Raw genomic sequence first — 26,842 nt, forward strand, 5'->3', positions numbered from 1 at the left:
AGTGCCCCTACATAAAAATCAGTTAGCTAGCCTCCTATAAATAATTCATTAATATCGAGCCGGTAAAATAATTTCCCCTACGCAAGAAATCATTTCCAGAGATAAGATCGTAAGTACATAACTGTAATCACTTAAAGACGGCTTGAGGCGCCTGTGCAAGTGTGTAATGTCAACTTGAGCTGCTAAGCAGACACAATGGTATATAGTACATGACGCCAAACCCTAGGAATGATCATACCCTTAACACCTTGAAGTGTTCCAAGAAGACCGTGTGACTCCTTCCCTTTCCCCTCCTCCACAAACTAACACTATTTCTCCTCTGTCGTCCATGAGTCTCCTTTTCTCGTCATGCTCATTGAGTCCTTCATATCTTTCTCCTTCATTATTTTGTGGCTGGTAGGCTGAAGCAAACATGTACCTTGAGAATCTAGACAGGTTCATGACTGTGATGTATTTATTTTATTTGTTTGGAGTTGTGGTTTCCCAAGGGGTTTCCGCTCCCTCGTTTTATGCTCTTAATCAAAAGTTTGACAGGTTCACACCTTTGCAGAGGTGCTGGAGCAGTACTGATTATTTACAGGCAGCATAAAGAATAAGTAAAGTCGATGTAAGGATTGGCTGTTTCAAAATAGTCCTTGGACAAACGATAGGACCTAATTGGCGGTATATCCTGCAGGCTATATCTTTTCTAAAATTTCGAGAATTATTGTCCTTGCACCCCAGTACTCCCTGTATTCTCAACGAGACACCATTTCAGCCCCAGTACTCCCTGTATTCTCAACAAGACACCATTTCAGAACACATGCGACAAGTCTTCCAAAATTTAACCATGTAAACAGAAGTTTTTTCATTCGCCACATGGAAATGATATTAGCGGACCGAAAGCCTTCCCAATCATCTATGCTGTAGAGTACTTTTGAATTAGTAGAATCTTAGGTGACATTTTACACTTGAACTTTGTGCAGGAATGATGGCTTATTGGCTTTTGTGAACAACTTCTTGAAGGAGCACTTCTTGCCAGCAATATTTGTAGACTATAGAAAATGTGTTCAGCAGGCTATATCTAGTAAGTCAACTACTTCCCACCAATAGATAGCAAGTGTGATCTACTCTTTATCTATTGCTATGCTGCATGAAAGGACTACAACATAAGTCGGTGAATCACCAATTTAAACATGAAAACCGATGTATTTTGTTGTGAACATGATGGAGATTCTGGTCAGAGATTGAGAAACTACTAGCAGCCAAAGAACAAGACAGCCTGTTATTTTGACCTTACAATTTTATACACATGTAGAGTTATTAGAATACATTTATTAGTTTGGGCTTTCCACAACGAAAATTCATCTAAACTTGTCCAATAATTCACTTTAGTCACTGAACTTGGAATGGTCTTTTGTCTTTTACTGATTGGCATACGTATTTTCCTGATATGGCATAATTTGACCATGTTTGGCCTAGATGAGTTGGGATGTTTCTCAAGGTTATTTTTGCAAAATCCGAAAAACTGAAGGGGAACAAGTTGACCAGTCAGGCTGCTTTGCGCTGCTCCTGTGAGAGATAGGAAAAGGCAGGTGTTCTGTCAACACCCCCAGGCGGGCTCAACTGCGTCGCTTTCTTCGCCCCAGCGCGGCGTACAAGCAGCAGCAACTCAGGATTGGAGCCTCCAGTCGTCGCCTCTTTCCTAGTCCACCCCCCCCCCCCCCCTAAATTGACATGCGGCTGTAGCCTTACAACATCTACTAGTTTGGTAGTCACGTGGCGTGTGGCGTATAACTTCCTAGTAGTGTTTGTCTTCTGCAGGACCAGGTTCCTGGAGGGCGACACAGGGGGGGGGGGGGACAACAGTTCGCGGAATAGCGACTAGTCCGTGCCATCCAACAGGGTTGGTTCACCAGCACGCGTGCCTCCATGAGGTGCGACATCAGTACATCCGGGTGTAGGCACTGGTATCGGCGGCGGGTTAGCTATGAGTCGTGCGTTGCTGCTGTCGTGCAATCACATGTGCTTGTGCTGCGCGTGCACAACCGCCGTGGACACGTACCTGTTGTACGAGGCCACGTGTGGCCCCGTGTCTTGTTCTCTTGATTGAAGCAACTGTTTGCCATTTGCGGTAGGAAAATCAATCTGCTGGCGTCGGCAAGCTTGATCGTGTTACACTGTTACTGTATCATGCCGAAACATATCCGCTTGCGCACGTTATGGTTTGTTCAGTTAGCTGGAGTAAAAGTTAAGTTTTATCGCCCTAGTTCCTTCATCGCCGCCGTCGACGTCGGACAGCTGCTCTGAGATAGCACAACCTTAATCTCATCCTGATCTCCGCTCCCTGCACACCTCTTAGTATCGGTGATGTGTGGACCATGTTAGCTGTTAGCGTTATATTATGTTCCATGTATATATTTTCCCTGTTGTATGAGGGGTTTCCTGCACATGTGTGTGTGTGTGTGTGTGTACTGGCCATTGGCCCCTAGGAAATACAAGTTGCATATGTCCTAACATGGCACTAGAGCATAGGTCAATTTTTTTGCACGTGCAACTTGTGCTTTGATCCATCGCTTCGGTGGGTGCTGCTGTCGCCTGACACCGGCCGCTGTCTCTAGCCGAGCTATTGTGTGCTTCTCCACCCCGCAAGTCAACGCCCACTCGTCCACCTCGCAGGTCCAAGCCTCTTCAGTCGTTGCTGCTCTTCCTGCCGCCATGTGACATCGGCCATAATCTCTGGCTGGGTACCGTCTGCTTGCTCGTCCACCCCGCACGTCCAAGCCCACATCAACGTCACGCGTTCATTTCGCAAGTCCAAGCCCCCGTTAACGCCGGTCTGCCTCTGGCTGTGCTACGCTAGTGTGAAAAGCTTCGACCGACTCCTTCGCCAAGAAAACAAATTTGAGATTACAAAAAGCGTGAGTAGTAACTTTTATAATGTCGATCCACCAAGGATACCATGAGTCATTCCTCTGCAAAACTTTTCACATGAGTATTACTCTGACCATGTTTGTTACAAAGAAGTTTCAGAAATTTTTAACTCTTTTTGATTTTTCTAAAATTGTTTTTCCATTTTGGGTGCATTGGCCCCCATGTTCCAAAGATCCACGTCAGGTTTTTCTCTGGCGAGTTACTATATTATAGTACCAGTTACTATTTTATAGTACCAGTTACTATATTATAGTGACCGGATGAATGACACTGTACTGCAAACTAAGTTATATAAATTTGGTAACTAAGGGTATATAAATCCAGTAAGTAAGTAAATGAATGACACCGTGTTCTTTGCACCGCTGATTGGGAGGACGCGCACAGCGGATGCCACCTTCGATGCCTTGCGGCTATGGTGTCGGACCACGCCCCGTTGCTGCTGGACTGCTCGCCCATGCCCACCTCACACCGGCGGTTCCATTTTGAGGAATACTGGCTACGCTTTGATGTGTTGATCGCGGCCTGGGGCGCTACGCATCACGTCGATCCCTTCCACCGGCTCATGCTCCGGCTACAGGCAACGGCGGCTAGCCTCACTAGCTGGAGCTCCAGGTCTACGGGCAACATCAAGGCCAAGCTGGCGATATCACGGGAGCTCATCTCGCGCTTCGACCAAGCCCAGGAATCGCGCAACCTCTCGCCACCGGAGGCCTGGCTCCGCAAGCAGCTCAAGATATCCTACCTTGGGCTCGCATCCATGGAGCGCACGATCGCCTGCCAACACTCCCGCATCGCCAACCTCAAGGACGGCGACGCCAGCACCAGTTTTTTCCACCGGCAGTGCTCGTTCCGTCGGCAGAAGAACCACATCTACAGCCTGGCCGTGGACGACAGGGTGCTCACGGACCACACTGACATGGCCGAGGCGGCCTTCGCCCATTTCAAGGCCTTGCTTGGCACGGCGACCGCCCGGGAACACTCCCTGGACCTGTCACAGCTCATCGAGCCGACCGACCTCGCCGACCTTGATGCGCCGTTCAGCGCCGAGGAGATTTGGGAGGCTGTCAAGCGCCTCCCCGCCCGCAAGGCGCCAGGCCCAGACGGGTTCACAACAGAATTCCTACACGCATGCTGGACAACCATCAGGCAGGATTTCCTTGACGTGTTCCAGCAACTATATGACTTGCGAGGAAGGGGGTTCTACAAGCTGAACCAAGCATTGCTGACGTTGCTGCCAAAGAAAGCCGACGCCCAGGGGCTGCGCGACTACCGACCGATCTGCCTGATACACCTTGTGGCCAAAATCTTCGCCAAGGTGCTCTCGATCCGCCTCGGTGCCAAACCAAGCATTGCTGACGCTGCTGCCAAAGAAAGCCGACGCCCAGGGGCTGCGCGACTACCGGCCGATCTGCCTGATACACCTTGTGGCCAAAATCTTCGCCAAGGTGCTCTCGATCCGCCTCGGTGCCAAGCTGGACAACCTGGTTAGCCGCAACCAAAATGCTTTCATCTCGGGAAGGAGCTTGCACGACAACTATGTCCTTGTCAAGCAGTCACTCAAGCTGCTGCACCAACTGGGAGCTCCGAGAGTCATGCTCAAGCTCGACCTCGCGCGCCTTTGATTCCCTGTCATGGCCATTCCTCTTTGAGGTTTTACGCCAATACGGATTCGGGAACAGATTCTTGGAGTGGACGGCCATCCTCCTGTCGCACGCGCATCCTCCTGAACGGCGAGGCCCCCCCCCCCCCCCCCATATGGCACCGGCAAGGGCTCCGGCAGGGCGACTCCATGTCCCCGTAGCTCTTCGTGCTCGCCGTCGACATCCTGGGACGGCTCCTACGACGCGCACATAGCCTGGACATCCTGCAGCCACTACACCCACGGCGCCACATCCCGGCGATCTCCCTCTACGCCGACGACGTCATGGTCTTCTGCCACGCCACAGCGGACGACACCACTGCGATCAGGGAGATCCTCGCCTTGTTCGTCAGGGCCTCCGGCCTGAAGGTGAACTTCACCAAGAGCTCCGCCACCATCTTGCACGGCGACCAAGCAGCCACGGAGATGATCGCGCACCTCGGCTGCCCGGTGGCGACTCTCCCCATCACCTACCTCGGCATCCCCCTGTCCACGCGCCGCCCATCTGCCGCCCAGCTACAACCCACGGTAGATGCAGTCGCCGCGCGCCTACCGACCTGGAAGGCCTGGCTGATGACTAAAACCGGGCGCCTCGCGCTGGTCAAGTCGGTCTTGTGTGCCATCCTTGTGCACCAACTGCTTGCGTTCGCGCCCCCCCCCCCCCCCCCCCCCAAAAAAAAACCTCAAGCAGATCGAGAAGATTCAGCGCGGTTTCCTTTGGGCTGGACGGGCCGCTGCCAATGGCGGACACTGCCACGTGAACTGCAACAGAGTTTGCCGCCCCATCGAGCTTGGGGGCCTGGGCGTGCGAGACCCCGAGCGTGCCGGTCTCGCCCTGCGACTACGCTGGTTATGGTTCTCCAGAACGGGCCCGGAGTGAGCATGGCAAGGGCTAGACCTTCAATTCTCGCCCACGGAACGAGCCCTGTTCTGGGCATCCACATTCACGGTCATTGGGAATGCGCAGATCGCCCTGCTCTGGGAGGACCGATGGATCGGTGGCCAATCCGTGCGCGAGCTCATGCCTAACCTCTATGGCTGCATCCCCAAGCGACGACGGACGACAAGAACCGTGGCGGACGGACTCAATGGCAACTCCTGGGACGCGACATCCAAGGCAACCTCGGCCTCCACGAGATTGGTCAGTATCTACAGCTCTGGCAGATCATGCAGCGCACCGAGCTCTCCACCACACCGGACAGGTTGATCTGTAGATGGACGGCGAGCGGCACCTATTCCGCGCAGTCCTGTTACACGGCCACCTTCCATGGATCAACGGGCTGCCATTCCTGGAAGCTAATCTGGAAGTGCTGGGCGCCGCCGCGAGTCAAGTTCTTCCACTGGTTAGCCAACCAGGACCGCTGCTGGACGGCAGAGAGGCTGGCTCGACACGGTCTCCAACATCATCCCCGCTGCCTCCTATGTGACCAGCAGCCGGAGACAATGCAACATCTGCTGCTGGAATGCCCCCTAGCCCGACAGGCATGGCATGAGACCCTGGCCTGGCTATGCATACCGGCCCCGATCCCAACGCAGGAACTGTCGCTTACGGACTGGTGGAACCATGCCAAGGAAGACACGCCGCTGACCCTTCGCAAGGCCCTGAAATCTGTCGCGCTGCTCGTGCCTTGGATGGTCTGGAAGCACAGGAACAGCTGCGTCTTCGACAATGCAACGCCATCCCTTAACGCGCTCCTAGATAGCATTCAGGACGAGGCTCGCTCATGGGCGGCAGCCGGGGCACCTGGCCTCCGACTTGTGCTGCCCCAAACCTGGGATGTACATTAATTCACCTGCTGTAACCCGCACATCCTAGGATGTCTGTAACTGAACCCCCCCCCCCCCCCCCCCCCCCCCCCCGCCCCTCTTTTCAATGAAAAGAAACGCAAGGCTTTTGCGTTTTCTCGAAAAAAGTAAGTGAAATTAATGTCGTAATTACTGACAAAAAAATGTTGTCAAAACATACAACACGGGATGTAGTTTTAAAGATCTCGCGGCAATGAAGCCAATGATAGAACGGATCATCAATCGGGTTGATGGTTTAAGAGATAAAAGTTTATAGTGTAGTCTCCCACAGAAGACACTGAGGGGCACGCCCCCCACATAACACAGTCCAACATTAAATCATCCTTTACACGATATCATGACCCTATTGTGCATCAGAAGTGCGCTTAAACATTGTGTCGAATTTGGTGTCCAAAACTATGTTTGCATGTATGGTGGCTGGCTGGTTGGCTGGCTGCAGTAACCTATTCCTGAAATTTTCATCCTTGCACATTAGAACAACTTTATTATGTCGTTTGGCAGGTCCAGCAGCATTTAGACCACGTGTAAATGCAACCTCAGTATATAGCTCACTAGTGGAGAATGGCCGCCCTGTACTACAAGGGCTTCTGGCTGTTGATATAATTGCCAAAGAGGTAATGCCTTAGTAATTGAAACATGGATTTTCTTTCAACTCTTAATTGTACTTAATAATATTTATTCTCTCATTGTCTCCTTAGGTTCTTGGTTGGGTTCAATTGATGCCGATCTATGCTGCTGAGCTTGTTGAGTATGTTCGCACCTTTCTGGAACGTACACACGAAAGATGCCGTGCATCATATATGGAGGTATAATTATGCACTTGTCTGTTGGTTTCAGGAACATGCAATTCTTATATGTGAATTAAATCTACTACTTTTATGTTCTAGTTATATGGCAGGCTGTATCCTTATCTTCTTCTTCTTCTAATTCTGCTGACTTGAAATACAAACTAATAAGTGTGCACTTCTGAAACTCGGCTGCCGAGCTGTATATCCCACATCTGTTTGGTTTAGACGAGACCCATAGATATGGACAGTCAACTTTAGATGTGGAACATTGACGTCATTGTGAGATCATTGTGGCTAGCAGCTAGCCTTGCACAGAGAGGAAATGTCATTCTGAAACCCAGGCAACACAAAGTATGCATGCCAAATTGATGAGGAACAATAGATGAGAAAAAAGAAGAAGAAGAAAGAAAAACACATGCCAGATCTGTTTAGCTACTTCTAGATGCTTCCAGTCTAGTGTAGTATTTCTTTTCTTTACCCTACCTGCTGTTTCTAGAGTTCTCTAGTTATAAGTAGCTGTGAATAGAATGGTGAATCCTAAATAATGTTTCCTAGAGTGTTCCGAGTGTTCCAGCTATAAGTAGAAGTATGTGAAGGCTTCCCAAAGCCCTATAAGGGCCCGTTTGCTTCACAGGATTTCTACACATTCCTAAGGAATTGTGAGTTCCATGGTTTCTTTTTCCTTTGTTGCGTTCTTTTCAAAGGAATCTGCTACAGTAGATCATAGGAAATGATTCGTAACAGTGTTGATTCCATAGGAATAAACACATCTACTCTGATCACTTTTTTGGCGGAAGCCCGAGGCTGCCCTCCTGACGAGCTGAGTAAAATATGCTGTCATAGAGTTGAGGTGTGAGAGAAGAATGCCTATATGCGAATAAAAAAATTCTCATAGATACTGTTGCTGCCTGACTATTACTAGTACGACCTCTGGTGGCCCATCCGATATTCCGAACGCACATCCATTGTTTCTTTCCTCTGTTTCAATTCCTCCGTATTGTACTTACAAGGAACCCCTGTTCCTACACTTTTTTACTTTCCTATGCTTCATAATCCTCTGAAGCGAACGGGGCTTAAATAGAGGTCCTCACCTCTACTTTGGAACCAGACTATGTACCCACTACCTATAATAGAACTTGTTGTTCTTATCTAAGATCTTGGAGTAGATCTTGTGCCCTAGGAGTTCTGGATTGAACTCTTGCTGCCCTATCGGCCTACATTCGCCTCTAGAGCGATATCTAGCACAGCACGTTGAAGCTGTTCCTTCAACACTTGTGCTGTACACATTGTAGCAGCAAGGTGGAGTTGCTCCTCCACAACCTTTGTGCTGCTTCACAAATCCATAGATCCTGGAAAGCAACAACTTCAAGAATGATTCATAGTTACCGGATTCGCTCAAACCATCGTCGAACTCTGATCTAGATCAATTGTAGATTGGGGTTTGAATTCATTCGATTCGCACCTGATTTGCTGTCTGATTTGTGATTGGAGGACGAACAAACAGGAACTTGGGTGTCCCTCGTGTCCTCATTGTTGCTGCCTGATGTGGCACCTCTGTTGCTGCTGAACTCTGCTATCATCGCAATTAATTGCAGACGAGATGGGAGTAGCAGTCAACCAGGAGCAGCCTGGACGTGCTGTTGGGAGGAGATGGGAGGGAGCTGCAGCCAGCATGGAGCAGCATCGAGATGGCACTGGAAAAGGTGGGAGCAGGCAGCAGCAGTAAAGTAGAAGGAGCAGCGGGCGTGTGGCTTGGCTGGAGGAAGGAAGTGAGGAGTGGTGGCTGGTGGTTTTGGTTTCAGCTTCTAAAGGAGTTAGGGCAGAAATGAGGAGGGGATTAATTTGAATGGAGGTCACTATCTGAGCGTCCAATTGTTCTTGGGAGTGGCACTAGCTGAGCCAGCCGAACTGCCTGATGGGTCGTTTCTTTCTATATCTTTTATTTCTTAAAATGTATTTCATCTTTGATTCACAAATAGAACAGAATCTCGAATCCCATGCAATCAATTTGTGAATCCTACGCCTAATTCACGAATAGGAGATGTATACCCCCTGTCAATTCGATTCATGGAAATTGGTGAATCGTGAATCATGAATCCGAATTGCAAACTGAGAGAATCTGGTAACTGTGGAGTGATTATTGGTTAGTGGACATGTCAAAAGAACTGCCGTGCCATGGCACAGGGCAATTCTTCCACCTCCAATGCATTCGAGTGATGCGTCCAAGCATATCCTCGTGAACCCTCTTAAGCACCAATTGCCATAAGCCTTTGTGGTGTCCTCTTCATTTTGTAATTGCAAGTACTCCCAAAAGACTGCAACCACAGCTTTCACCATTCTCCATAAACTCAATATGGTCGTGCTCTCTGACCTGAATGATCTCATCAATAGAATCAGCTGGGCCACCATATGTGATCACATTTACGCACGCAAGTTCCCCAGCCGCATTTCTTTTCTGCTTGAAGTATGGGTCATGGGCCTGTATAGCGTTTTCAATGTGCAAGTACAGCTCCATAATCATCTGGAACCATTCACGGAAATTTCAGCCTGCCACGGGTAGTTCGAGGATAGGGGTGGGAATGTTCACACCTTATATGGAGGTGGTCAAATCAGCAGGCAAAGCAAGTGTCTTTTGCAATGTCTACATTTAACGTTCGTACTAGTAACTCATGGCTAACAACTAATCTTATTGGGTGAGTTCTGCTAGCAATTTTCTAAGCAATCACAGCTTACTTTGATGCAGTGATGCTCTTGTAGCTCAACTCCGTTGGTGCTAAATTAATAAAAACAAGTCCCTTTTTTTTGCAGTCCAAGTGTATTTCTACGCTCTGTTTTCTCCATGATCCTTTTATATTCTGGCAAAATGCAGGCTGTTCTTGAGAAACAAAGTTATATTCTCCTCTCACGGAGTGATGTTGAAAGTTTAATGCGCCTGGACCCTGCAAATGCTTCTTTGCAAAAGTCTTTCGGTCAACTTGATAACGACATTCCAGATGCAGGAATTGAAGTGGAGATTGAACTAAGTGACCTCCTATTGGATATGTGCCCGATAAAACAGGTATGTTTTGTCACGTTCAAACTTTTTAGTACTTATGCATTTTCCTTTTTTTGGTGTGGGTGTGTGTGTGTGGGGGGGGGGGGGGGGGGGGGGGGGGGAGGGGGTGTGAATTTGCATGCACATGCATTTTAATCCATAAGTTATGTGCTATTATTCTGCTAGTCAATATACTTTTATGGTTTTTTTCTCCTGAGGCATGCACTAACAGGTTCCAGTTGTTGATGTTAGAAGAAGATATACACCACAATTCTAGTTTGATCATGTCTTGAAAGCTGATAATGTTCTAGACTTTTGGCTGATACGCCTTATCTTCAAAAGCTGACAATGTTACCAGATTCGCAGTCTGCTCAATTCGCAATTTGTGATCCATCACTTTCTACGAATTGGATTCGGATTCGAGGGGGGTATACATCTCTGGTCCGCGAATCTGATAACCGATTCATGAATCAGATTACTCTGATTCAGTAGCTCCCCATTTGGTAGTCCGATTAGTTACGCTTAACAAGTTCTAAAAGTGATGAGACATTTTCTCTTAAATAGAAAACCAAAATTGCTGCTAATCTAGAGAGCCCACTTCGGCCCAATAGCTACTTCACATGGCCTACCTTTCTAGGCATTGCCTCTTGTAGAATGTGGAGAAGGAGCGTACCAGCAGTGAGCATGTCCTGGAGTGAGGGTCAGACAAATGAGAGAAAGGGATTCTGGATTTGAATGAATGAGAGATGGAATAGAATAGAACAGGAGAAAAGAGAGGACAAAGATGCATGCAGTGTTTTGTTTTTAACTGGTTGTACAGACTCACGTGTCTTGTCTGATACGGAGTATTATATAATGAAGATGTACTCTTCTCTCTCAATTACATGTGGGGGCAAGATTGTATGAACCTACACGCCATTGCCTTCTCATCATTCGTGCTGATGTACACTGGTTCTATATATTTTAGTACTGAAAGATAGTCGGAGATGACCAATTTCACACGTTGATTTGATTTGATGTTTACCTTCTCTACTCTGTTCCGAAGATCTCTGCATATATCTCTTAAGCATCTGTGTGGCTGAGGAGCTCAAGCACATGCACAAAATACAGTCTCATATAAGATACATACTTATACATACTCCCTCCGTCCGGCGAAAAGTGTACGTTTGGATTTAAAATTTGTCCGCAAAAGAGTATACTTCTAGCTTCCCAATGCACTTGAAAGTAGGAAAAAATGCTTCTCTCTCATCACACGGTAATCAAGACCAATAACATTCTACACATATGGTCTTAATTTCTACATGCACTTAGCTCATTGGAGGTTGGGTAATTAAAGAGGAGAGAGATGGTGGCTTGCACCTTTCCAATGCACTTTTTACTTCACTCCATAGTTTGTCCTAAAATTTCTATATGTACACTTTTCACCGGACGGAGGGAGTAATATTTACTGTGGAAGGGACAAGTTGAACTTTTTTATTTCAAGAGGCGTTATTATAGTCCTGAAATGTGAGAGACATTGGGCAGTATATGATTATAATATTTTCATGCTAATTGTTAACTGTTATTCTTGGTATGCAGGAAAACTTGATCCATGATGACCAGAAATTGATATTGCTGGCATCTCTTAGCGACTCCTTAGAATATTTAGCAGATTCAGTTGAAAGGTAAACCTATTGTTTCACTCGATTAGCTACCCATCTTGTTGAACTACAGTACTATTCCACTGATATCCACTAGAGGGGCAAATAGGGTAGATTCAGTTAGTGCACTAGAACATTGTGCGAATATGAAGCATCAACACATTCCAGCTATAGTATACATCTGATTCCAGTCGCACCCTATTAAAGAATACTCCCTTCGTCCCACAATATAAGTTATTTTTGCAAGCTACATTGTGGGATGGAGGGAGTAGTTAGCAATCATATACTCCCTCCGTCCCAAAATATAAGAACGTTTTTGACACTAGTGTAGTGTCAAAAACGTTCTTATATTATGGGACGTTCTTATATTATGGGACGGAGGGAGTAATACTTAATCCTTTTTGCTGATCTTCTTGGTTGTATCATCGCTTACGATCTGTCATCGCGAGAATTCCTGTGCTGCATGCTTATGGTTTTGCCTCCTTTGAACTTTCAGGCTTGGTGAGTCATTTATAAGTCCATCCACCATCTCAGAAAACAAAAGTGACATACACCAAAGTCACCATACTCGCACAACTAGTGCAATTCCGAAAAGCCTTGCGTCTCTTGCTAATGAGTACAGAAGGCTAGCAACCGATTGTGTTAGAGTCTTGAGATTGGAAATGCAGTTGGAGACAATATATCACATGCAGGTAATAGTACTCAAGTTTCTGATGGTATTACTCTGTTGTTATTGATGGATTTATCGCATGTCAATAATTTTCTTGCAAACATTCAGGAAATGACAAAAAGAGAATATGTAGAAGATCAAGACGCTGAAGATCCTGATGACTTCATCATCTCTCTTACAACTCAGGTAGGCCAGCCCACGTTAGTATTGTTAGGAATGCAACTTAGTATTATCAGGAGGCAAAAGCCATCATATATGCATGTACAGAGAAGGCCAAAGGTCACCATAAATATAACTCTTAACACCCCCCTCAAACTCATGGTGGATCCATAACACTGAGTTTGGAAAGACAAAATCCATGTTGCGCTCTAGTCTGGGCCTTCGTGAAGAAGTCCGCTAGCTGTAACTCAGAAGGCACATACTGAAGAGCAATAACATGGTCCTGCACACCAGCGCGCACAAAGAAAGCATCAACACCAATATGCTTGGTAAGCTCATGTTTCACTGGGTCCCGCGCAATACTGATAGCACCCGTACTGTCTGACAAGAGTGTAGTAGGTGTAGTAACAGCAACACCAAAATCCTCAAGTAACCAGCGTAACCAAGTTACCTTTGCAGTGAGAAGAGCCATAGCTCGCAACTCAGCTTCTGCACTCGAACGGGAAACTGTAGTCTGTTTCTTCGTCTTCCAGGCAATGATAGAACCACCAAGAAAGACACAGTAAGCAGAAAGAGAACGACGATTCGAAGGATCACTAGCCCAGGTAACATCTGAATAGGCCTGGAGCTGTAACGAGCTGGAACGAGGAAAGAAGAGACGACGAGAGATAGTGCCACGAAGATACCGTAGAACACGAAGAAGGTGACTATAGTGAACAGAAGTGGGAGAAGAAACAAACTGACTCGGGATATGGACAGGATAGGAGATATCCGGACGAGTGACAGCGAGATAGACAAGACTCCCAACAAGATGACGATAACGAGTCGGATCAGACAAGGGCTCACGATCAGAAGCACGAAGTTGAACATTAAGCTCCATAGGAGTCTCAACAGTGCACTCATCGCTAAGAGCCGCACGAGCAAGAAGATCTTGGATATACTTTTCTTGGGAAATAAAAAAAAGCCATCAGAGGTGGAAGAAATCTGAATCCCAAGAAAGTAACGAAGTGGACCAAGATCGGACATAGAAAACTGCTCGTTGAGACGGGCCTTGACAAAGGCAATGTACTCAAGATCGTCGCCGGTGATGATCATGAGCACTGGGTGAAAAACCGACTGCAGTGACCATCGAGGCAAAACGCTCAAACCAAGCGCGGGGGGGCTTGCTTAAGGCCATAGAGAGAGCGACGAAGACGACAAACCATGCCATCAGGAACTGAATACCCATGTGGTGGCTGCATATAAACTTCCTCACGCAACTCACCATTAAGAAAGGCATTCTTAACATCAAACTGAGACACGGACCAGTGGCGAACAGAGGCCACAACGAGAAGTGTGCGAACAGTGGTCATATGGGCCACAAGACGAGCTTTATAACGCTCAAGAGAACCATCAGAGCGAGTCTTAATCTTATAGACCCACTTACAAGTGATGGGACGAACACGAGGAGGAAGAGAAACCAGATCCCACGTGCCGGTGCGCTCAAGGGCAGCAATCTCCTTTGCCATGGCAAACTGCCATTCAGGATGAACAACGACATCTCGATAAGAAGTCAACTCAACAACGGTAGAAAGACCATAGTGAGAAGGAGAATATCGATCAGGGGGTGGACAAGGCCGAGAACAAAGACCATAAGTCGGCCGAGAGGAGGAAGAAGACACATCAGAAGTAGAGGGCACATCAGTAGACTCATCCACAACACGTCGACGACGAGTATAATGGAAAGGGAAGGAGGGGAGAGGTGAAATCACTGGAGGTGGAGACGGGGAATGTATCGGTGATGAAGGTGGAGAAGAGGAAGGTATCGGTGATGAAGGTAGAGAAGAGGAAGGTATCGGTGATGAAGGTGGAGAGTCATGCGATGAGGGAGGAGAAGAAACCATAGGCGAGGACGGCGTCGGATCTGCAACAGCGGGACGAGGAGTAGGAATACTGGGCACCGATGGGGGTGTATCCGGAAACGTAAGAAAAGAGATGTCCTCTGTGGAAAAGGCTGAGGAGGATGGACGCGGGTAGTAGGGACGAGACTCATCAAAGGTGACATCTCGGGATATACGCATCTGACGACCGACATGATCCCAACACTGATAGCCCTTATGCTCGTCACTGTATCCGAGAAAGACACATTCAACAGATTGAGCGATCAGTTTGGTGCGTTCACGAGGGGCAAGCAAAACATAGCAAACACAACCAAACAATCGAAGGGCCGAATAATCAGGAGAACGACTAGAAAGACGTTCAAGAGGAATACCACCCTACAGAGCAGCAGATGGATAGGTGGAAGTGGTAACAACCTCAGCCCAGAAGTGAGGTGGAAGAGAGGCTGTGATCATCATCGCACACGCGTCTCAAGAGGGTGATGATGCTTGCGCTCAGCCACACCATTCTGAGCATTAACAGCACGACGAGAACTGAGCAAGAGTACCCTGCTCGGCAAGGAATCCTTGCAGCGCATGGGAGATATACTCACCAGCTGAATCTGCGCGAAAAACACGAATATGGGTGGAAAACTGGGTATGAACCATGGCAGCAAATTTTTTGTATATAGATAAGACCTCACTACTAGAAGACATGAAATAGATCCAAGTGTACCGAGAAAAATCATCTATAAAGATAATATAGTAGCGATGACCCCCTTTCGAAGTGAAGGGAGCCGGACCCCACACATCAGAGTGAACGAGATCAAAAGGGCGCTCAGACACTGACTCACTGTGAGGATAGGGTAGCTGAATCTATTTGCCAAGCCTACAACCTAGACAATCCAACGAAGCGTTACCGGATACAGACCCCATAACACCGCGATGAACCAAAGATGAGAGTCGAGAACCACGTAAATGGCCTAGACAATGATGCCACTGCTGAAAAGAGCTGGTAGATGCAGCAGCATGGACGGTGAGACTGGCGGCGGTGGCAGCGGAGGGAAGACGAAGCCAGTCAAGCTCCCAGAGACCATTAGAGCGTCGAGGCCATCACCAAGCAGAGCGCCTGTGCGACGATCCTGAACAGAACACGAATCAAAGTAGAGAATGTCCCTACAACTAGAGTCAACAATCTAACCACCAGATATGAGCTGCATGGTAAGTCGAGGAACATGAGCTACAGAGGGAACATGAAATGAAGAAGTGCTTAGAGTGCCTCGACTAGCTACAGGGAGGGGAGTGCCATCAGCCGTAAGAACGCGAACAACAGACTCAACAGGCCGAACGGAGGTCAAAGTGGAAGAATCATAAGTCATATGAAAAGATGCTCCGGTATCAAGAATCCATGGGGATGTACCTGAATGGGTTGAAGGTGGTTTCTCATTGCTAGAAGAGTCAGTCAGGAACCTTCAGAAACTGTCGGTGAAGAATCCCAAGCATCAAGCAGGCATCGTAGTTGTGCAATCTCACGTGCAGACAACGACACAGTAGAAGAGACAACGACACAGTAGAAGAGGTCGAGGTAGAAACACTTGTCGACGATGAGCAGTCGCCACCACCCGTGGAAGCCACATGTAGAGTCGATGGAGAGTAGCGAGTCGACGCAGAGCCATCAACGCCACGCACGGAAGCCGCGAGAGGAGTCAACGTAGGGCGACAATCACCAAGTGCGGAAGTCGTGGGAAGAGCCGATGAAGAACGGCCAACACCATGCAGAGAAGCGGCTAGAGGAGGCGGTGCAGCTATGAAGTAGCCGATGTAGAGGGGCCAACAGCACCGGTGGATGTCGCAAAAGGTGTCGATGTAGAGCGACAACCATAAATATAGTTTGGCGTCTGGAGGAGGACGAGGGAGCCGCCAGATATAGATTCCCTAGACCTAGGCTCTGATACCATGTTAGGAATGCAACTTTGTATTATCAGGAGGCAAAAGCCATCATATATACATGTACAGAGAAGGCCAAAGGCCAGAATGCAAAAGGCCAAAGGCCACCATAAATATAACTCTAACAAGTATGAGTACAACTTTAGTGTTCTTTAGAGCCAATCTATGATTGTTTTTACTATAGAATCTTATTACATAGGGGGGTATTTACTGACTTAAGTAAAACAATCTAAAGATGATGCTTTCAACTAACCGTTATATCCACAAATGGAAATTAGTAAGCACTTGCGAAAAGTTACCACAATGCCAAACTGTATATAAAAGAGTAAATTGCACTATGAACCCGTGATCAGTTTAGCCCTGCAACTTGTTAAAAGCTAAATTCAACACTGTAAACATGACACAGGGGTATGTCCAAATTTGCCAACAGGCAAGCCATAGGAATGCATATTGTTTATTTATTTTTGACTGGGAACTGTAGGGCAAAACCCCCACAACATATCAAAGGCTTTATTAAGAGGAGTAAACAATTACGAAGGGAGGATTACAAGGGGTAATCAAACTAAAATACAAAAGAGAGAAACAGAAGATCACAAAAGAGGGCCTCAAGGGGGCAGGAAAGAAACCCATCTCAGGAGCTCATCCTTGTAGGCAGCTTTCACTTTGTATTGCATAAGACTGATATCATGAATGAAAGCATATCTCCACTTGTTAAACCAGCTCTCTCATGCCTGTAAACCTTAGCATTTCTGACAATCCAGATATTCCAGCAGGCAATGAAAACCACTTCAGTGAAGAAGGGCTTCCCAAAACTTCTTCTAGCATTGATAACCAAATCAGCCATGGAGTCACCGGAGGACCAATCAATTTGCATATTGTTTATTTGTTCTTTGCCTGTAGTTAGATCGGCAGATAATACATTCTTCAAAAATAGAACCCTAGTATTGACAGGAATTTGCGCTCAAATAGTCATTATCGGTTGGGTGCTGAGTAGGGATTAATCGGTGAATCAGCCATTTAACTGAATTTATTGGTAACCCATTTATCTAGAGGTTAACCAGGGCCATATCTGCATATCCTATGCTATATAGCAACATGCAATGTACTAAGGCCCCCTTTGTTTGGGCTACAGATTCCCTAGAATCCCCTGGCTCTATATTCCTGAGAATCAGCTGTCGCTCTTGATTCCTGAGAATCAGAATCTGGCTGTTTGTTTACTCAGTTATTGGTCAGAGGAGCTATAGGTGTTGTGAAATGTCAGTAACGTTCTGGAGTGTCGACGATGATGTTTATATGCAGATTAAAGCACATGTTACGTGTTCTGACTCGATAAAGTGAGATTTAGCCAAAAAAATATGGATTTTTTTTTTCTAGAATTGTAATGATGGTAGGAATATACCATCCGATATATGAAAATGACACATAACATCCAAAATAAGCAACATCCATCAGTCTTATATACGAAATATATCATCCAAAATATGGACCAACCATCATAGGCTTGCATACGTACACATATCATCCAAAATACACACTTACCATCGTAGTCTCATCAACTAATATGTGAAACTATACTTGATCTGCCAACAATCCATTAGCAATCGCCTCGCGAGTTGCTTGCATGGTCGCATCATCACCAACCACAATGTTGGAAGCATGGCCTATGGGTAACTTGGCATTTTCAGTAAAATATGCCATTTCATCTTGAACACACCAAATGCAGGCTCAATGACTTTGCGTAGAGACGAATATGCAAAGTTAAATTCCGACACATGGTACTATTGCCCTTTGTATGTAGCTAAACATCCATCACAATTGGGATAGCTGATGTGGAGTGGAACTCCTAAGGCCGATCTTTCACGATTTTGAGGGGGATCCCAAGAAGAACACGAAGAACATGAGAGGGAAAACACTCAAATAGACAAAACTCAATCACTTATGTGCTAGATCCACATACACACAGGGGAGATACAAGATCCAAAGTCAACACAAGAGGGTACAAAGGGTAGCTAGTTCATCCCAATCCTTGAAGGAGAGAGGTCTTGAATCCTTGGAGGATCTTCCCACAAGGGGGTCTTGAATCCACTTGGGAGATCTTCTCACATGGAGGCCTTGATCTCCATGGGAGTAGGGGTAAGTGGATGAGCAAAGCTCTATCTCAATGTTGAGCTATCACAATGCTAACCCTAAAACGTAGGTGGTAGCAGCTTCATGGCCTTACTCCAAGTACTTGATCACAGACAAGGTCTCCTCTTCAGGTAGTAGCCATGTCTCACATGTGGAGGAGTATGTAAGTTCGGAGAGGAGCGAGTTCACGTCGGCTTCGATAGCCCTTGCTCGAGCTCTAGTCATTGGTTCACGTGGTGTCTTGGGAGACGAAGGTAGGTCCATGGGGATGACTGTAGGATGCTCCGCATCATCTCCCCCCTTTCCTTGGAAAAGATCCGACCTCGGATCAAAAACCTTATCACCATGGAAGGGAGATAGATCCTTGACATTGAAGATGTCGCTCACGTTGTACTTGTCATGTGGAATGGCGATCTTGTATGCATTGTTGTTGTAGCGTGCTAGCACCTTGAAGGGTCCGTCGGCAAAAGGTAGTAGCTTGGACTTGCGCTCGTTCGGGAAACTGTCCTTCTGAAGGTGTATCCACACAAGATCTCCTAGGTTGAATATCATGGGGTGCTTGTTGATGTTGAGCTTGGTCGCGAGTCGTTGTACTTGGCGCTCGATTGCTTGTCGTGTTTCTTCATGCACCTTCTTGAGATAAGTTGCTCGTGCACTCACGTCCATGTTAGTGCGCTCTTGTAGTGGTAGCGATAGAATGTCCGATGAGGATAACGGGTTGAATCTGTAGACGACCTCGAAGGGGACTTGCCAGTAGTAGAATGTCTTGCTCGATTGTAGGCGTACTCGGCGATGGGTAAGCATTCCTCCCACTCCTTGATGTTCTTCTTGATGAACACGCAGAGGAGAGTAGATAGCGTCCGGTTTGTGACCTCCGTTTGGCCGTCGGTTTGCGGATGTTATGCCGATGAGAAGAGTAGTTTGATTCCGAGCTTGGCGCATAGTGTCTTCCAAAAGTAGCTAAGGAACTTGACGTCGCGGTCCGACACAATAGTCTTGGGCACTCCATGCAATCTCAAGATTTCCCTACAAAAGAGATTTGCAACATGCGAAGCATCATCTATCTTGTTGCACGGAACGAAATGTGCCATCTTAGAGAAACGATCCACAACAACAAATACCGAATCTTTTCCATTTTGAGTTCTAGGCAAACCAAGCACAAAATCCATACTAATATCTTCCCATGGGTGATAAGGAATAGGAAGTGGCATATATAGACCATGGGATTGAGCTTTAGACTTAGCTTTGTGACATGTAGAGCATCGGTTGGTGTAGCGTGAGACGTCACAGAACATCTTGGCCCAAATGTAGTTGTTGGAGAGCGTTACGTATGTCTTGTTGCGTCCAAAGTGTACCATAAGTCCTTTGCCGTAAGCCTCTTGCAAAAGCAACAAACGAAGAGAAGACTTGGGTATACAAAGCTTGTTAAGATAATCATCCTTGATATAATATCGCTCCCGAGTTTTATGCGGAATAGCAAATGAAGCATCATGCGCATACTAGTCTTTAATGTGCTCAAATCCTATGACATTCAATTCAAGTTGGGTCACAAGCATGCATTTGCGTGAAAGAGCATCCGTCACAACATTTTCCTTACCCTTGATGTACTTGATCACATAAGGAAATGACTCAATGAACTCACTTCATTTGGCATGTCTGCTTATTCAATTTCGTTTGACCCTTAAGGTATTTAAGCGTTTCATAATCCGTATGAAGAACAAATTCATGAGGACGAAGATAATGCTCCCAAATATGCAAGACTCATCAAAGCATACAACTCTTTGTCATAAATGGGATAGTTAAGTTGTGCTCTGGATTTCCCCCCGCTAAAGTATGCTATAGGGCGCTTCTCTTGCATCAACACGCCTCCTATGCCATTACCACTAGCGTCGCAATGCACTTCAAAAGTTTTATCGAAGTTGGGTAAGGCAAGTAATGGAGCATGCGTAAGCAAGTTTTTAAGCTCATGGAATGCAGTGTCTTGGGAAGGACCCCAAACAAATGGTGCATTCTTCTTACTTAATGCGTGCAATGGCGATGCAATAATGCTGAAGTCCTTAACGAATTGACGATAGAAACCGGCTAGACCAAGAAAACTACGCACTTGTTGCAAATTGGTTTGTTGTGGCCAAGTTTTAATTGCGTCAATTTTAGACTCATCAACATGAACACCCTTAGAAGACACAACAAAGCCTAAGAAAATAAGCTTATCAACACCAAAGGCGCATTTTTCCATATTTGCATAATGACACTTGCTTCTAAGAACTTGCAAGACGCCCCTAAGATGTATGACATGATCTTCAAGAGATTGACTAAACACAAGTATATCATCAAAGTATACCACAAACACATATGCCAATATATTTGTGAAGAACATAATGCATCACACGTGTAAAAGTGCTAGGCGCTTCGGATAAGCCCATAGGCATGACTAACCATTCATACAAGCCATATTTGGTTTTGAAAGCCGTTTTCCATTCATCACTCTCTTGAATGCGAATTTGATAGTAGCCACATTTAAGATCAATTTTTGAGAAAATGGTGGCTCCACTAAGTTCATCCAGCATATCATCAAGGCGTGGAATGGGGTGTCTATAACGAACGGTGGTAGCATTTATGGGACGACAATCCGAACACATGCGATAACTACCATCTTTCTTAGGCACAAGAATAACCGGAGCGGCACATGGACTTAAGCTCTCGCGTACATACCCATTCTCCATGAGATGTTGGACTTGCCGTCGAATCTCTTTTGTCTCGTCGGGGTTGACGCGGTATGGTGCCTTGTTCGGTAAAGGTGCACCGGGAATGAGGTCAACGCGGTGTTCGATTCCGCGAGGTGGAGGGAGTTCGGGAGGTAGCTCATCTGGAAACACATCCTTGAATTCCTGCAACAAACGAGACAACACCAAAGGTAGATCCCGTGAAGTATTAGACCTCACCGCTTCATCTTTGCACACAAGTACAAAGTGAAGGACACTCGATGGGCTCTCACTCACATCCCTCATGTCTCTTTTGGTGGCTAAAAGCACTAAGTTTTTCTTGTTGCTCATTGTGTAGGAACTCAATTTTGATTTGTGGCGCTCACTCTCTTTTGGGTGCTTCACCCGCTCACTATTCTCTCCATGATGAATAGATGCTTGCTTGCCGGCGATCACTTGACTTGGCGACATGGGTTGTAGCGCGTACTCCTTGTCCTTCATCTTGAAAGTATAGCGATTGGTTTGCCCATTGTGGATGACGCCGCGGTCGAATTGCCAAGGTCCTCCTAAGAGGAGATGGCACATGGACATAGGAACCACATCACACTCCGAGGTGTCTTCATAGGCCCAATCTTGAATGATACTTGCACGGTGTGCTCCACTTGAATGGTGCCGGAGTCGCTAAGCCATTGGACCTTGTAGGAGCGAGGATGTCTCATCTTTACCAATTGTAGCATGGAATATAGCTCTTCGCTTGCCAAATTGTGGCAACTTCCTCCGTCGATGATGACCTTGATGGAGCGTCCGTAGATGCCTGCTTTGGCGTGGAAGATATGGCAACGTTGGTCTTCGTCTTGTTGGTGTTGAAGTGTCAAGGCCTGCTTTGGCGGGGCTCAAGTCATTGTCAGAAAAAGACTTCGTCTTCATCTTCATTCACTTGGCGGTGCATTGTCATGTGCTCAAGTGCTTCCATTTCTTTCACTCATAGAGTCATAGGTGCTGGTCTCATCCGTTTGAGTAGGTGATGATGAAGCTTTGGGCTTATAGTTGCTTGTAGTAGGAGGACGACTTGAAGATGTCGAAGGTTTCTTGTAGCTTGACTTTCACTGTTGCTTGGTGATGCTTTAGTCGAGGGAGAAGGCGTCGTAGTCGTTGAAGCTTGATTGTATGAACAGTAGGTCTTGGGAGGAATACTTGGCGTACTTGTAGTTCTCTTGCACTTGTCGTTCCGCCTTGGTAGGTTGGTGCACTAGCTCGAGAAGATTTGTGTGTGGTTGGAAATCGGTGATCTTCTTGATAGTGTGGTTGAGTCCATTCAAGAACTGTGCCATAGTTTGCTCCTCATCTTCCGTGACATTGGCTAGTATCATGGCAATCTCCATCTCTTTGTAGTACTCTTCAACGGACTTGGTGCCTTGCTTGAGAAGTTGCAGTTTCTTGAAGAGATCTCTACTATAGTAAGTAGGCACAAAACGCGCTCTGATGACCTCCTTCATTTGATTCCATGTTATGATGGGTGGGTCACCTTTTGCTTCACGCCGCTCAATGACTTGCTCCCACGAAATGAAGACATAATCTTGGAACTCAAGTGAGGCTATGGCGATTTTTTTTCTCTTAGTCATAATTGTGAAGGCGAAATATCTTGTCGTCCTTCAATGCCCATGAGAGGCAATCTTCGGGGTCGTTGCTACTGGAGAACTTTGGCATGTTGAACTTGAGCTTGTCGTAGCGTTGCTCTTCATTGTGTAGGTGACGATGGTGTTGACGCTCTCGTTTTGGTGGAGGGTCTTGAACTACTTGCTCCTTGTGCTCCGCTTGATTAACTTAACGTTGAGGGCGTGGAATTCTTGAACGGTTCCTCAACTCTTGGCGCTCCTCAAGGCGTGCGGCTTCGTCTTGTCGCTCTCGTCGGAGGGCCTCTTGTTGTTCACGCACACGGCGGTTGCGGTCGTTGACGGCTCGTGTGGCTTCGCGCAGGGCACGTTGAGCTTCTAGGGCTTGTTCCTCACGGTGTTGTCATTCTTGTTGTAGAGCGTCGCCGTCTTGGTTTTCTTGTTCTTGGCGTTGTGGAACTTGCTCTTGGCGACAATTACGTTCACGCTCCTTAACGCGGTCTTGCAAACCATTGCCATGGAAAGGATTGTCGGAAGCTTGATGATCTTGATGCGCTTGGCGACGAGGCGAACGAACTTGTGGGAGGCTTGCGTCCGAAGATGAATTCGGAGAATGTAGGCTTGAGTGGCGCCGTCATGATGATGATGAAGTTGTAGAAGAACGGTTGACCATCAAGGTGTGGAACTTGTCCATTTGTGATGACAGCTTCTTGTCGAGGTAGTCTCTTGTTCTTGCTTCGGAGTGCCTCAAGTCGCTGGTGTGTTGCTCGACGCGGTCGCTCAAAGCTTCATTAGCTTGATACAAAGCTCTTTGCGCACCAAATAGTTGATTCTTGGTGACGTAGTTGTATGGCTCTTCTTCTTGCTTGTCGAAGAGAGGGTTTGTAGAAGTACTTGGCCTATCCATCTTCTCAAGCAAATATGTTAGTGAAAGAAACGAAAGAACCAGACCAAGTGTACTTTATCCGATGTTGAAGATGGATCAATGATCATCCAATTCGGTATTATGGAAATAGCACAATTGGTAGCGGATCTTGTCAATTCTCACACTTACACAAATAAAGCTTTTGGAGTAGCTTGGTGAGGATGTTGGCACAAAATTTATGCAATTGTTAGTAAGATTCAATAATGTTGAAAGAGATTCACAAATTTGCAAGTGAAACAAGTAACCAACAAGTGCAGCCATCATGTACCTTTTCTGCCTTTGCCTCCTTTGAGATTGCCATAGCATCAGAATCAGTTTCGGACTCTTCACTATGGCTGCCACTTGTGCTCATCTACATAGTCACAAAAGATAACAAAGTAATATGTGCATGTCATGATCAACACGAGCGATAACAAAATAACATTGTTCAACAAGTCTCAAGTGACATAAGGTAAAGGGAAATATAGTTCAACAAGTGTCAAGTGACATAACATAAAGGGAAATATTGTTCAACAAGTCTCAAGTGACATAACGTCAAGGGAAATATTGTTCAACAAGTCTCAAGTGACATAACATAAAGGGAAATATAGTTCAATAAGTCTCAAGCGACATAACATAAAGGGAATATAGTTCAATAAGTCTCAAGCGACATAACATAAAGGAAGGAAATAACACTTCCATGATCACATGTCTAAAGTGTGATCCTAACACCTATTTCGATAGTCTTCATATTGTTAAAGAAGCAACGATTTTCAAACTTAGCAAACAACTTGGTTGCTGTGAAGTACTCATCAGTTCCTTCATCTGCTCCACATGCCACAAGTTCTTCCATTTTCTTTTCAATTTCAATGGCAATACTATTTTGATTGTGGCCAAATTATCACATAGAAAGGCAGATGCAAACCTTGGGTGGAGCTAGAAAAAGGAGGCAGACGGGCAGTAACGCATCTCCACTCTTCAGTAAGAGTAACTGCAACGGAAGTCGGATAGTCGAGCTACCTTGCCATTATTCTTCCGCCACCTGACTCAGGAGGCATTGTATACGATGGGGTCGAACCGTTGCAGCTGGCAGGACAACATCTGGGAAGGTGCTGGAGACCCATGGAACACTCACCAGTCAGTGCAGCCTCTGACTGAAAGACTCAGAAAAGGTCTCGGAGGATCTGCGTTGCGCGTAGAGTTTAGAAGGCACCCAACTCAGTTTCTGGAGCAGCAGTCCAATAAAGTTGGGCTGGCCGGGACACCAGGACAGCGTGGTGCAAAGCCCTCACTCACGGGGGCGTGGTGGGAGGAGCAGGTGATCGGATGATCTGGAGCGTTAAATGAGCGGATCGAATGGTTCAGAGCCTCAAAACACTGTGAGAGGATGTAGTTGGCTTAGTTCTTAATTTAATCCTTACCGAAATTTTATAAGAGTTTGTTTAGGCTAAACTTTTGAATAGGTACACTATTAAAAGTGAAACAGGAGTATCGATTTGGATGCATATGCATCTAGATAAAAATTCAAGTTCATATTTTGTACTCACACATCACATAGTGCACATTGAGTAATGCTGCATTCTTCAATTTACTGATATTATTGGGCCCTTTAACATGTGCTGGGCTTTACAATGTGACAGATTGCACGTAGGGATGAAGAAATGGCTCCTTACATCGCAGAATCGAAAAGGAACTATGTATTTGGTGGGATTTCTAGTGTTGCTGCTAATGCATCAATAAAGGTTTGTTCCGAATCACTGCTTATTCTTCTTGTTATAAGCCTCTACTGTCAAAGCAGATTCCAGATATCCTACTTACGGTTGTTCAATTATGAAAGGCACTCGCACTAATGAAGTCCATCAACCTGTTGGGAGTTCAACAAATATGCAGAAACTCGATAGCACTAGAACAGGTAGGACTTTCATTTGCAGTAATAGTTTTTGATAGATCAAGTAGATGGCCGATTCCATAGTCACATGTGTAAATTATTTCTCTCTATGCAGGCACTTGCAGCCATACCTTCCATTGATAGTGAGGCAGTCCAACAGAGATTAGATCGTGTTCGGACATTCTATGAGCTACTAAACCTGCCTTTCGAGGTACACTAATAATAATACCACGTATCCATAGTCGTGTTTTTTTCCTTTTTTGCGAATATAGTCGTGTTTTTCTTTGAAGCTTTAATCACCCTATTCCTCAATGTGCAGTCTTTGCTTGGGTTCATTGCTGAACAGGAATATTTTTTTTCTGCAAAAGAGTAAGCGTGTCGAATATTTTTCATTTACATTGTCATTGTTTTTGGTTAACCATATTTAGTTTGATGTTACTTTGTTTGTGTAGATACTTGAGCATACTAAAGGTCAATGTACCTGGTAGAGAGATACCAATGGATGCTGAACGACGTATCTCACAGATTTTGAGTCATTAAATTGAATTGGGCAAGATGATTTTAGCTGTAAGTGGTGGCAGATGTCTCACTGTATCTTTCTCGGCTTTCTTTGTAGCTGTAGTTAATTTTGTTATTTCTGTTTGGTTTTTTTCTTTTGATGTCTACAGTGTAGGTAATGTGTTATTTGTTGTCTCATTCACTGTAAATTTGTAGTGCTTTGACTGGAATGCTCATTCTTGATTGTTGTAAATGTGTAATCTTTTGGACGTAATTTTAATAAAATTCTCAGATTCATGTGTTCCGTTATTCAAATTGTTGCCGCCACATAGCACATGGTAAATAGTCACCACAAATGTGCCAATTGTGGCCATGAATTTAAGACCGAATGCGAGCCATGTGCTAGCAAATTGTGGTGAGCCATAGTTTCTAGTTTTAAAGAAAGACACTAAAAGGTACTCCCTCCATTAACAAATACTCCCTCCGTTCCAAAATATTTGTCTTTCTAGGCATTTCAAATGGACACAATATACAGATGTATGTAGACATATTTTAGAGTATAGATTCACTCATTTTGCTCCGTATGTAGTCACTTGTTGAAATCTCTAGAAAGACAAATGTTTAGGAACCGAGGGAGTATAAGATGTTTTAGATAATT

The 26,842-nt window shown here is 45.9% G+C and overlaps 1 protein-coding gene across 1 annotated transcript in view; it reads left to right on the plus strand.

Moving 5' to 3' along the window:
- LOC125518776 (exocyst complex component SEC8) overlaps window positions 1-26,493 on the plus strand; it is a 57,947-nt gene extending 31,454 nt beyond the window's left edge. The window contains exons 23-34 of the mRNA XM_048683646.1: window positions 966-1,066; window positions 6,860-6,972; window positions 7,057-7,164; window positions 10,016-10,204; window positions 11,759-11,844; window positions 12,317-12,512; window positions 12,599-12,676; window positions 25,439-25,540; window positions 25,636-25,710; window positions 25,802-25,897; window positions 26,006-26,055; window positions 26,139-26,493. Of these exons, the coding sequence (XP_048539603.1) occupies window positions 966-1,066; window positions 6,860-6,972; window positions 7,057-7,164; window positions 10,016-10,204; window positions 11,759-11,844; window positions 12,317-12,512; window positions 12,599-12,676; window positions 25,439-25,540; window positions 25,636-25,710; window positions 25,802-25,897; window positions 26,006-26,055; window positions 26,139-26,226 (1,282 nt within the window). The 3' untranslated portion in view covers window positions 26,227-26,493. The remainder of the gene's footprint in view (window positions 1-965; window positions 1,067-6,859; window positions 6,973-7,056; window positions 7,165-10,015; window positions 10,205-11,758; window positions 11,845-12,316; window positions 12,513-12,598; window positions 12,677-25,438; window positions 25,541-25,635; window positions 25,711-25,801; window positions 25,898-26,005; window positions 26,056-26,138) is intronic.
- The last annotated feature ends 349 nt before the right edge of the window (window positions 26,494-26,842 follow it).

Source organism: Triticum urartu, chromosome 7 (assembly GCF_003073215.2).
Source record: "Triticum urartu cultivar G1812 chromosome 7, Tu2.1, whole genome shotgun sequence".
NCBI classification, from domain to species: Eukaryota; Viridiplantae; Streptophyta; class Magnoliopsida; order Poales; family Poaceae; genus Triticum; species Triticum urartu.